This window comes from Ascidiella aspersa, chromosome 9 (genome assembly GCF_963924565.1).
Source record: "Ascidiella aspersa chromosome 9, kaAscAspe10.2, whole genome shotgun sequence".
NCBI lineage: Eukaryota > Metazoa > Chordata > Ascidiacea > Phlebobranchia > Ascidiidae > Ascidiella > Ascidiella aspersa.
The window spans coordinates 23,825,763-23,839,484 of NC_139455.1; the positions used below are offsets into that span (position 1 = coordinate 23,825,763).

Sequence of the window (13,722 nt, forward strand, 5' to 3'; positions counted from 1 at the left end):
AGATCTAAAGTTTCGAGATTTTTATCGTGGTAATTTTTAATTCGTATTAAAACAATTACATCCTTGCGGCATTTGTAACATTTTATACACCCCTTTCTTATTTTTCTTGCAGTTGTTATAAACGGCTCTAACTTACAAAAAGGTGTGTACGTTGTTTCGCCGGTAATTGTGCGAGGTCGAATACATAGACTGGCATATTTCGAATCTTTTTGGTTTACTTATATGAGTTTTAGGTGACAATTTTTGTGGCATTTTGTAGTACCTGTTTAGTTTTAAATATATTTCGACTGATGTGCTAATCAATGTAACACCGTGAGCTAATATGTGTACTGCTGCTGTTTTATTTAACTTTTAATGTATATTTTAACTATTTGTATTTTTATTAACATCCTTTATATTGTGGATAAACTTAAACTAATTAAAGTATTTTATTCATTATTACCAATTAGGGCTTCTATGTTAGTTACCACTGATTAAAACCATTTTGTTGATTGAACTGAACTTATGAAAATGTTATGTTGATTAAAAACAAGTGTTCTTCCATAACTTTAGCATTTTATTATTGATGTTATTAAAACCTGGTTAAGTAAAGGTTAAAAGTAAACTGACATTTTGGACTTGCTTATCAAACACATTGCTATAATTACCTATCTTTACCCTAACAAACAGACAAATTTATTTCTTGTTATATTATTTCTAGCAACTTGTTTCGTTCCTGTAAAAAATAAGTGTATAGGTTTCTAGACCAATGACAATTTTTTTTAAATTTGTTGTTCTATATATTTTATGGCCACATTTATTATGAAATATTTAAGAGTGCAGACGTTTTGTCATACCTCTTAAATCTGATTGAATTGTAGTGCTTTTCGGAAAATATCTTCTGCCTGGAATTGTTGCCCAAAGCGTCATTTTGCGTTACAATGAAAAATAGCATTTATTGCTTATTTAACTTTACTATTTTGTTGTATATTTGATCTTAGAAATTAAACAAAATACTACCTTTGGCGCTGGTCTTGAAACCTACCAATTTTTTAGTTACAGTAAGGAATCAGTTTGCCAAAATTAAATTGCAAACTTAAAAATAAATTTAATAGTACTAGAACTATATGAACCCAAACACTAACCTGCCCCCCAACCTTTTTCTTATTTGAACGCATTGCAAATTTTACACTAGCCCGTCCTATGGGCTTTAATATTCATTTTATACCGAACTGCAACCTCCAGCCTTTATTATGCTTAAATTTATTATGTAGCTCAATACAATGCGGTGATCTGGTAGGCCTAGAAAAATATCAAAGGTTCAAAATGTTGATTGTGTTAAACAGAATAACAAAAGCATTTTTTTTGGTGCTGCTTTTACAATTTTTCTGTGGGTCAAATGTAATTTCTAAAATTGTTCTATTTCTGATTTTTAATTAAACCTCCACATTAACCTGGTGTACAGTAATTCTCACCCTTTTGTAAAACCACAAAAGGTTCAATAACATGAACTTATTGTCATATGAAAAAAAAATCAAAAAAAAATCCTGTTTAATTTTCTAAAATTATAAATTTTGGTCTGATATTTAGTCAGCCTTATTTTTTTCTTATGTTTAAGTTTTAAGTAGATTTGAACTTATGTAAATTGTTGATTTTGCAACTTGCTTTGACTGTCCCCAGCTCTCCCAAAACCAACTAAATACTTTCACAACAGTAAAAAACAAGGTCAGTTTAAGATATAAATTTTATTGAACTTTAAATAAATTTAATTTTAACATTGCATTGCAATTTTTCGATGTAATATTTGTATGCACACAAAATCTGAGAAATGTTGCAACATTCCACGACAGAAATCATTTAATCTGCAAGCGGCAGTTGAAAGAGCATATCTGACGCTCATTCACAGCTTTTCCAGTGGTTATATAGGGCCTAAGAATTGCCCATCACGTAATGCATCCAGCGCCATTGCTCTACATTGCTTGCGTCATTAAGAGCTGGGTGGCTGTGGTGCTGTGGCAGAAACAGGAAACTACCTTCAACTGAGTAACAGTCTTTATTTTTCTGTGTCATTTTGCCTTCAGTACTTAATCCTCTAGTAACCAACTTCTTAATATTGCGACATGATGCAGAAAATCTAGAGTTAGAAAATTGATCATGTCTAATATTTAAATCAGTAAATTCCCCTTTAGGTACAAACTGAGGGACCAGAATAAATGCTTTATAAAAGAAGAAGGTTTTACTTTAGGAACACTGCAGCTAAATGTATAAAGAAGAATGTTTTAATTACATATGTAGCAGTTGTTACACAGGAAGATATATAATCTGAAACAAGTATGTTCATGTTTTAGAATGGCAAGCACTGTGGGTTGATTACAGCACTGACTTATTGTATTCAAATGCATTAATATTAACCCATATGAAGGCGACTTGGATAGGTCGTTAAAATGTTGGACTATAAACAAATTAGACAGAAGAGCTGTTTTAAGTGATGTAAAGCCTGGCAGCAACAGTTAAATGCAACTTTTTGTATTTTAAGATATAGGCAGTTAAGTATGCGACGCATGGGACAAAGTTCCAATGCTGACGATTTCAGGGCTTGATTCAGCCATTTGTTACTTGTATATCTCTCGCACAGCGATTGAGGATGCTCTAACTGATACTTCCTGTTGCAAACACACGCTGTTCTCTCTCTTTCTGTGCTTGTCTAAAACAGTGTTTCCTTCCAGCAGCCAGGTTAAGTGCGCTACTTGCTCCACGCTATATGCAACACTCTAGCTTTCAATCTTGCTAGATGGCAGCTCAGTGTAGAACAAGGTCTTTGTATCCGCCTGCCCGACTGTACCTTTGAGATTTGATTTATGTGAATTTAGGTCTTACTACCTAGAATCAGTCCAGATTAGTTTTGGGAGTGCTAGTGTGTAAATATATTTTTTTTAAATGCAAATGTACTGTGAAAAACTAATTAAAAAGAATATTTTTAATTGATGTTTATTTCAACGAATTGTTTGTTGTGTTGTATATATTTTATTTGTAAACCACAAACAGATATTTTTTAATGTTCTGGAACTTTTTTGCATATGCGAAGTTAGTTATCTTTATTAAATACTTTTGTGTTTTGTTTTTCTTCTGGTTGTTAAATCCAGATAAACCACGAAGTCTCTACGTGCTGAACACCCGACATACATTGTAGACCAATCTTCAAGCCCAGGAAATTCACCGCAGCACCTAGCCGCTGGAAATAAAGAAAACATGCAGGTAGCTTAAGTTTTCATTGTTAATTGTGGATTTTTTGCTCCTTTTCCCAACTTTAAAAAAAAGTAGCAATGGACGCTTCATAGTATGAACTATGTTTTCAGGTTTTTTTCGGTTTTTTGAAAGAGCTTTAAGGTCATTGTTATTTTTCTATTATATTGGTAGTTTTTCAACGTTTATTTTAATATCTTAATTGGCGACAGATAACAGTCCATGTATGAATTATATACACTATTGCCAACTTATTGCATTTGTTACTTCAGTATAGTTTACTTAACAAATGAAAGTAAAACTGATTTGTATAATGGGAATCAAAATGTTGCAATTTATTGAATGTAACTTCAAACATCTATGTCGACAACTTTAAAACACATTATAATACTGTTGGTTGTGGATCTTATTGGTTTATTACCATTCTTAGCTATTTTAAGAAAGCTACTAAATAGAGACTCATAGGATAGGTACACTATATGCAATAGATGTCTCTTTCCTAACTTTGCCAGCATTATTTATTCACTAAAGAGAAAGTGAAATTGGTCTTCCATGAATAAATACTACCATTTAGAACTAATTCCTTTATGACTATATTCCACAGTCTACTACTACAGATTTGTATCTCAATGGGCTATATTTATACTTACATCTATAAATAATACACAATCGCGTGCTTTAAACAATAAACCTAATGAAATTAAGCTGTTATTTTTTGCCTGACTTTCCTACTTCGTGGTATATCGTAACAATAAAGCAACAACTCCAACTAACTAAACCAGGGATGTACAACCTGCGGCCCGCCTGAAATTTTTGTGCGGCCCGCTAGTCATTTTCGCTCCCAAGTAGTATTTTAAACGTTCAATATTGGCCTAATTAAAATGTACCAGTCAGCTTTTAGGGGCGCACTAATAGTATAATATAGGTAAAAAATATATATATGTAACTCTAAAGGCCCGTTATAACTCTAAAGAGCAATACTTCTTGAAACTTAATTGGTTCTGCGGCCCATTAAATTATTTCAAGTGTCAATGCGGCCCACTATATAATAATAAAATGTTGGACATCCCTGAACTAAACGAACACTTTTTGCTGTTTACAATTGTTTCTCTTATCAATATTAAATCATTTTTTATAATCATGATAGTGCCAATAAGTGTTTGTTTAAAGAATATGTTAAATATAGTGGTACCATTTCAGTAGGTCATGTATTTATAGAAATGTTTTTGGAAAATGTTTGTGGTATTGAATACAAACTGTTGCAGTTGGTAATTATTCACCTTTTTCTACTGTTGTAACTGGCTATGTTTTTCATGCTAATGGTGCTGTGAGTTACAACGAAACACTTTTTTGCTATTCATGTTTTTAGGTGTTCGCTTAAATCTTTAAAATTCCTGATAAACTTATTTAAATATTTTTACAAACATGTTATCATAGTGTTGAGTTTACCCAGTAGGTTTACTCTTTATGAGGAAACCATTTCTATAGTTAAATTACTGACTTAAGTCTAGCTTATGTTTAAACTAGGGTGGTTCAATGTAAAAACTTGTCTTGAATATGTGAAATTTGTGTAGTAGATATGCTTTTTTTGCCAAGATTTTATAGTCATTAGTTAACGCTGTATAATACAGATGGGATGGTTAGTACGAAACTTCTAGTGTATCCTGATTTTTTTTTAAAAAAAGATCTAATATTTCTGGGTTGCCACAAAAAACATTGGATTTTACATAATCTTCAAAAAAATTTAAATGCAGTTTAAGTTATGTGCTCAGAAAGTGCCGTTGTAAAACACATTTTTTAAACTGTTTGTTGTTGTGTTAATCATATAAGCATTTATACTGTTTTGTTTGTAAATTAGATTCATAAATAGTTAGGTGATTTATTTTTTTTTTATTAAAATTAGCATTACTGTAATAGTGTTTTTTGGCATAGATGCATAATCACAAATTCCAACTTTAAAACTTCTGAATTAAAAACATATAGATTTAAAAAAAATGTATATGTTGATTTTTTTCTTTTAACTTTAACCGTTTCACCTTTTTGTTCTTATAGGCAATCAAGTGTGTAGTGGTGGGGGATGGGGCCGTTGGTAAAACTTGCCTTCTCATCAGCTACACAACAAATGCTTTCCCTGGCGAGTACATTCCGACTGTTTTCGACAACTACTCGGCCAATGTTATGGTGGATGGGAGACCGGTCAACCTTGGACTGTGGGATACAGCAGGACAGGAAGATTATGACAGGTTAATGCCAACTTTTTGTGTAACTATTGTTATCAGATAAAGCTTATTCCTATCTTTGTGTTAAACTAAACCTTTTTTCCATCTTTCAAATTAAGATAGTAGTAATGTATAACTGTTAAAAACATTCATTAAGTTAAGCTGAACCGTAAAATGATTTTAAACTAACGGAGTAAAAGATATAAAAGTTAAAACATTGTGTGAAAATTCATTGAGTCAAGTTGAACCTTGATGTCATTTTAAAATTAAGAAAGTAGAATGTATAAATGTTGGGAAACATTTATTGAGTTATATATACTAAACCGTAATGTAATTTTGAAGAAACGCAGTAAAAGATGTAAAAGTTGAAACAGTTTGTGAAAATTCAATCAGTTAAGCTAAACCTTGATGTCATTTTAAAATCAAGGAAGTAGAAATGTGAAAGGTGAAGCGCTTTGTTTTTGTGCAAAAACTTGAAAGATTGCACCTACGCCCAAGCGCTGTGCACCATGGCTTACTTCCCACCACCCATACAAATGTGTGACGCATGAAAGAAGGAATGATTTGACTCATGTGCTGTATACAGTGTGTTTATGCACCACAGCAGCTTGTTGTTACTTGCATATATATTACTTTATATTCATGCCAATGCAGGTTGTTATTTTGCAATGTCAGTTGAAACCTTTAAAGTCCATATTTCCTTAACACATTTAAACACCTTTGCATGTTCCCTTGCTTCTAACCAGATGAATAATCGGACATTTTTTTATAAATAGGTTAAATATAGCAAATCCTTTCTTAAAATAAACGAAATATTTCACTAAAAAACAGTCAATGTAGATTTTTGGAAAACAGAATTAGCTAAAGTTCTTAATATTACTTGCCCTGTAAATAAACTTAGAATAGCATTTCTATTTTTTTTAATTTAAATTTCCCTTACATTGTTTATTTCTAGTAGAATTGTTTGGCTTTCTCATTTCAATTGCCATTGTGACTTTACTTCAAATAGATTTTAAACTCAATAATTTAAAGTTAGCAGTCCTTTTTGAAAGTTCTCATGTACTCTTTTGTAGTATTGGAAAAGAGTAATCATGTGTACCATAAAGTACTTAGAATAGAGAACCAACTGTGGCAGATTTGTCATTTAAATCATGTTGAATCATTTGACTGAAGATGTGTTTAAACTGCCTAATGTAAATACAAACACAGACGATATGGGATGTAAGTGTCATTCAATGAGTGATTTGCACTCGTTGCGTTTTAATCTGGGCCTTTCTATTCTGTTAGTACTAATTTGTAACTTATACATTTTAGGAAAATTGCCAAAGTTTAGTTTTATTATAGTAATATAATTTAAAAATTAATAAGAAACATAAAAGTTCCAAATGCCTGGTATCTGTTCTAGATAAGTAACATTTATGTAACCATGCTTATATTGCTATAAAATTTTCCCAAAATTTTTGCGGTGTAAAGCCTACAGTAAATGTAATGTGTGGATTTTACATTGAACAACTGCAAATCCTCAAATTCAATTATATCTGCAAATATTTCATTCAGGATATTTCTAAAAAATATCTGCAATATTTTATTCAGAATAGTTTAAATTTAACACAATATGTTTAACAATTTATCAATCAATAATATATATACGGTCAAAATAGTTGTGTTGTTCAGACAATAATTGATGTCTGCACGGTTTCGATAGTTTCCAAAGAATTATTTAGGCATGTATATCGACCCCTTTCCAGAATCAATTTCTTTCTTCAAGACTGCCTTTGGGAATTGTGAAATTGATTGTTCTAGTCTTAGATATCTGTTGAAATGTTGTAAGGCCATAACAGGTGAAAATGTATTTGTTACATCCTTAGGGATTTGTATCCTAATGGTAACTCAGTATAAAAACATTTTCAATTTCTTGTTCACACTTTTCATCATGTCTAGTTTTGTTTTTACTTTTTGAAATATTGCAGTTTTGTTAGTTTTTGTTTAAATAAAACACCATAAACGATCTTAAAATAGCAAGATGTCTCTACTTTAGTTGCACACTGCTTAATACTATCTAGAGAGAAATGTTTTTAGACATACAATACAGCATTGCCAGCCACAACACCATTCAGATAGTTTATTTAAATGTCCAATTTTTACCTCTGGTATCAGTGGTTCTTAAATACCACAATCTATAGGAGATTTTATTTCAATAGTATACAACTTTGTCCAAACCTTGTATAACTAAAATTTTTTAAATTTTTGCCAGTTAACCTTTCAAACACTCAAGTTTCCTTGGTATCATTAAGATTTCTTTAATATTACTAATTTACTATACACAGGAGATTTATTTTCAAAAACACACAACTTTTACCAAGCTTTGTATCTTTAGGATTCTTTCAGCATTAGTTCCCAAGCCTGTTACCCATAGAGGCCAACTTTTGTTTTTCACAGGGTTGCTCCAAATTTTTAACTAAATATGACGTCACAAAAACCGACTCATATGGTTATTTTATATAAGGAGTAAAATGCATTTAACTTTTAATATTCAATACTTGAGTTGCCAACCATGTAAATTTTGGCTTAACTGTGAGAGTTGTTGGTGAGTGCATATTAATATTAAGCGAAGAAAAATTACTGGCTAGAAAAACTTCAGCATGGCAGTTGTACTGTTGAACTGCATAAAAGCCGTATGTAAATCAAGCGATAACACCCACAATAGGGGACCCAAGTGCAAGATAAATATAACATACTTTACAAAAGACTTGTTTTTGTTTTTTTGGAGGGGACAAGCATTCCAGGTTTTTGCTGGGAGCACCCCAAACACTAACTAGAAACATTGCGACAATTCATGGAAGAAATCCCTATATTAGTTTAATATCTGATTGGATCTGATCCTGCCCTGATCCTATTCCTGTTAAAAGAAAAATAAACAAAATGACTTAAACGAATTATTGTTAGTGTACAACAAACATCTATCATAAATCTAGCTGAGCAAGGCTAGGAGCACCCCAAACACCCAAAAACCCTCCGCATCCATGCATGTTGCCCCTTGAACAGTTTGATATAAGTCTTAACCCTGTGATTTTCCCCACAGACTGCGTCCATTGTCGTACCCGCAGACCGATGTCTTTCTCATCTGCTTTTCGCTTGTGTCCCCTGCTTCATACGAGAACGTGAGGGCCAAGTGGTTCCCCGAGGTGTCCCACCATTGCCCTAACACTCCCATCATACTGGTCGGCACAAAACTTGATCTTCGCGATGACCCGGTAATATATTTATGCCAATATTAGAATATATTTTATCTGTTCATTCCTTTGTAGAAGTATACAAATAGTTTTTTTGATAAAAAATAGATATGTTTTTTTAATAAAATCTGGTGGATTCTTTAAGGCTTTCTTTTCTCATTTCTCTGTTATTTTTCTGTTTCTTTTATTCATTTTCTTACTAACAACCATACCCTTGCTGTAAATTTTTGCTGAAAGTTTAATTTTACTAACTCGCTTCAAAAATATGTTCCAAACCGCTAAGCAAAAAATGCTTTAATGCAAAACTAAACCACAAAATCCATTCAAACTATGTATGTACAAAAAAAAACATAAACAATGTTAACTTTTTGACATAGTTGTAAAATATCTTCCAGCGACGCATAATAGCATAACAGTTGAAAACACATTGAAAACAAGTGGTCTCAAAACGTGCTTAAACAAACCCCTAAGAACTAAAAAAGACAGACAAAAAGGAAAGCTTTTACACGGTAATAAACTTGCTGGGTGATGTCGACGAACTTTAGACAACTATTCTTCCAGTTCTAACCTAAATATGGGGAATTTTGTTTTATTCATGGATATGAAATAAGTGCGAGGCGAGCTGAAAAAGAGCCACTGCTATAACACAATATTCCGAACCATTTGCTAAACTGTAATTAATTTTGCACTTTTTTAAATCTGATGATTACCTGTCGTCTAATCGGATCTTACAGTTACGGTGATTAATCATCGGTATCGTACCTAGAAGTAGCCAGACAATTTGTTTGATTTTCGTTTAAATCACTCAAGGTACTATTATATCTTCCTGGTAAAATTTAAAACCAATGCCTGTAAAAAGATATTTACAATGTTGATGAAATGAAATATTGTACTTGGTTTAAATCGATTTGCATCACATTTAAATTTGTATTTTTTGCCAAAAAAAATTTAAAATTTTGTGTTGTCTTAAGTCGTAAAAACACTCAAATTCTGGTTTTAATATAAGTGTGGTTTCGTATACTCATCTTATAATCTAAATTAAAAAAATATTTCAGATCTGTGATTGTTCATCAATTTGATTTCAATACATATTGCTGTTATTTGCTGGGATGCGAAAAATGTCAATATCTGTTTCTACAATCAAAACTTTCTTCTCATACTTCTGCTCCATACTTCTTTTTCCACTGCTGTTCACTATTTATCTGTTTTTAAAAAATCCATTGTGTATTACCAAATAATTTGTAATATATTTTTCTTGTTCTCAGACCTTGTCATTGAGTAATAGACATAGGAATATTTTATTTAATGGCATAATAATCAGTGTTGCCTCGGCCAATGACAAAAAACTGTTAGTTTTCTAATAAAATTTTACTAAAACCGCCAACAGGTCGCACAAAACATATCGCCGCTTTTTTAATTATTTTCTAGTAATTTTTAGTTTAAATTCCCAAAGCCAGAAAACAGTCGCTCATAACATATCGCTACTTTTTTTTATTTCTTGTAAATTTTAATTTAATCCCAAAAACCAGGACACGATCTCGAAGCTAAAGGAGAAGAAACTGGCCCCGATCACCTATCCCCAAGGTCTGCAGATGTCAAAGGATATTCGTGCTGTAAAGTACCTGGAGTGCTCGGCCCTCACCCAAAAGGGCCTCAAAACCGTTTTTGACGAGGCCATTCGAGCTGTTCTGTGTCCTGAGCCGAAACAAAAACCAAAGAAGCATTGTGCGGTCGTTTAAAGTCGCCCCCTGTCGAAAGAAAGACTTTTCTGGAATCGCAGCTGCTCAATTTGCTTCCTTCAAATAGTTGAACCAGAGCGAAAGCAGAAAACAACCCTTTTTTTCTTTGTAAGGCCTGGATCTATCTTTTTCCTTCTACTCTTAGTTTTTTGGGCGGCGATTTTGAACCGGCTATAGTCAATGTTCCGCATATGTACAAAGTAGGAAAAAGCTGAACCTCAAATTCCTGGACAACTTCATCGCAAACCGCTTTTTTGTTTTGTTCTGATGAACTTCAATGTGGAATACAACATAACAGCATGAACTATAACCTTAAAAAAATGCCTGGCGCTTATAGGCGCAACTTACCCAGTCTCAAACAGTATTTCGCCAGTTTTTTTAACTTAACATTAACAGCAAATTTTCCTAGACACCCCAGTTCAGTATTTATGTCAATAATTATTTTGTTTGTAACGTTCGCGATGTACATAGGAACTAAGGGGCCACCAAGCTTTTTTATTTTTTTGGCAAACCACTACTAACCGCCTTAACGTATTTTCAGCAATAACCACAATGCTCTGCATTATATTTGGTATGTTTCAGTGTTTTGACTGAACCTTCCAATTGGCCCCGCTTAAACCCACAACTTTTATTTGCTTATATTTTCTTTTAAATTATGTTGGTGATTCTATTTTTTGCCCGTCGCATCATGAACGCTAATTTTTATATATCACCATTATGCTGTGTATTTACATTTCATGCTAATTTTCAAAGTATGTTCAGTTAGAATATGCCAGCAGAACAACATTTGCATTTTCAATTACTTCCTGCTTACATAAATAAAATCCAGCTTTTCATACAGGAAACTGATGTTTATGTCGTAAGCTATATATTTTAAAGTTGTTACCCCAGGATATAAATATAACTACGCCTTAACTGGAAAATTTTATTGACAAATTTTTCAATTTTGTTTATTTTTACTAATCTGTTTTTTTCGAGAAGCTATTCCAATTTGTTAGACTCAGAAAACGTAAATTTTCTAAGTGATGACGCGTCACAAACACAACAGTGACGTAACAGTTGCGTGTCTGACGTCACAGTCAACCGTGTAGTGTTGCCTCAAATGTTATTATCGTTACTATCCATCGCGAAGGCTCGATTTGCGAGTCCGAGTCCGCCATACTGTACAAAGCCCACCAAGTATATGCCGCGCGTGTGTTCAAGCGATTGTACAGCTCTAGATTTTCCCAAAGTTTCGATTAATAATTAATAACTTTTGGATCAATTCGGACGCGTAACCCCTTTTAGATGAAACCCACCGCCTTTTTTTCGTTATTTTTTTGTTGTCAAAACCACTTGTACATAACATAAAATTTGACAAACACATCAAAAAAGTTTGAATGAACCCTATACGTGTGCACTATGTTATATTAAATTTTGTTGATAAAAGCCGTATTTGTATAATTGTAAATCTGAAAATCAGGCGAAACTAAACGACAAATTTTGTTGTAAAGTTGAACCCGCTATCGAAATCACGTATGTGCGAAAGCTTTTCAACTGTACAATAAAATTTGTCCTATGTTAAACTAAGTTCGCCAATCCCCTTAAGGCCTCATCATACCTTTGTAGCTGTTCATACCTATGACGCGTTGTTGTATGTTGTATAGCCGCATGTCGCACACCAACGTTGACCCTCTATCTATATATTGTCTCGAGTAAGTCGCCTGGTATATATATTCGTGATCGATGTTCCTTTTTGCCATGCTATACTTACTTCTACCCCCTTACCCACGCTTCTGGTATCCTTTCGCGCTCTTGTCCGACTTTTGCGTTGTCGTTACGATATGGAAAGTAATAATTCAATTAATCTAGCGAATGTCGAATTCGGTGTGATGGTGATTTTTTGTCAGTTGATAGAGCTTGTTGTTAGTTTAAGACACAACTTGACCAAAGTGCAATTTAACCTAGAGATCGTGCGATACGTAACATTCCGATAGTGATACCTGATATATCGGACAAACTTTTCCGATCCTATCCGATACCGATTGACGTCAATAATATGATTTTAGTCAAAATTCACTAAAGCGTTTGCCTCGGTTTTAAAACTGCTGTTTTTTGTTTACATTTACCTTTCAATGTAAACTCGCTGCGTTAAGAAATTTGGCTGAGTTCCTGTAATGCAGTGCTTCTCAACCTTTTTTCGCGGCGGCACAAATATTAAGTGTAAGTATGACGACTAAGCTTTGGCGACCCAATTGTTTTTTTCTTGTAAGCAAAGAAAAGTTAAGCATTAGCATAAAGAATTTTGAATTTTCATAATTATTATAAGACTTTATTTGTATTGCTTCCTTAATTTTCCAAATTCCCTAATTTTCCACAAAGAAATCTTTCTCAGAACCAATCTCAATTAGTATAAGCATGTGAACTACTGCGGTCGGCGACCCAACCAAATCACACAGCGACCCAATTTTGTGTCGCGACCCATAGGTTGAAAAGCACTGCTTTAATAATTTGGTATCGGACGAGTTCCGATACTACCAGTTGGAATCCGATATTATCAAGCATCCTTAATTTGAACAATAAACATTTTAGGTTTTTAGTTACTTTGAAGCTTTTTGCTGAAAAATAACAACTTGCCAAATGTTAGCTTCATGGTGCAACATATTTTAGATCGTTTCAAAAGCGATAAGGTAAAACATGGAATTGGTCTAAAATGATGTCATTTGACTTTTTTAAGCGCAAAATTCTTATTTTCTGAGAAATTAAATTTCAAAATCTTACTCAAACAATCGTAAAGCAAATCGCATGAGGCTATACTGAATTGTACAGACCTTAACTTTGTACATTGTAGGAGGGCGTGCTAAGTTAAGTGATATCGCATTCTAAGTCATTTATAAATCATCCTCGTGTATTGCCAGTAAATAAATTGGGAAGGTTCAATGTTCTTATTTGTTCTTCAATTATTAATTTCACTTTGTCTACCTTAAGGTTTTATCAAATTTGTCAGTCTCTATTCTATTAAAATCCTATAAGTATTTGTTTGAGCAAGTTCGCCTTCAACTGGTAAAAATTAGCAACGCGAACTATTTTATTGCTAGAAGTTTTTCACAGCGCAATGTTACAACTGTAGTACCACCGCAACCGTACATAACAACAACAAAACTACTGCCTTTTGGGTATTTACCTTTTAAATTAGGGGGCAGTAATGAGTTTTAAAAAGGTGAGAAATACTTTTATATTTTTTATTAGCTGGTTTTTAGCTTTGTTGTATTCATTCTGTCCATGTTTTTAAAGGACATTTATATCAGAGACCTTGTTTTATAAAACTCC

General features: G+C 32.9%; 1 protein-coding gene across 1 annotated transcript; it reads left to right on the forward strand.

Moving 5' to 3' along the window:
• Positions 1-1,568: 1,568 nt before the first annotated feature.
• Positions 1,569-12,275, forward strand: LOC146133727 (ras-related C3 botulinum toxin substrate 2). The gene is made up of 5 exons (XM_083397488.1): positions 1,569-1,704; positions 3,123-3,234; positions 5,275-5,465; positions 8,524-8,695; positions 10,204-12,275. Exons 2-5 carry the CDS (start codon positions 3,229-3,231, stop codon positions 10,411-10,413), a joined length of 579 nt encoding a protein of 192 aa, XP_083253614.1. The 5' UTR covers positions 1,569-1,704; positions 3,123-3,228; the 3' UTR covers positions 10,414-12,275.
• The last annotated feature ends 1,447 nt before the right edge of the window (positions 12,276-13,722 follow it).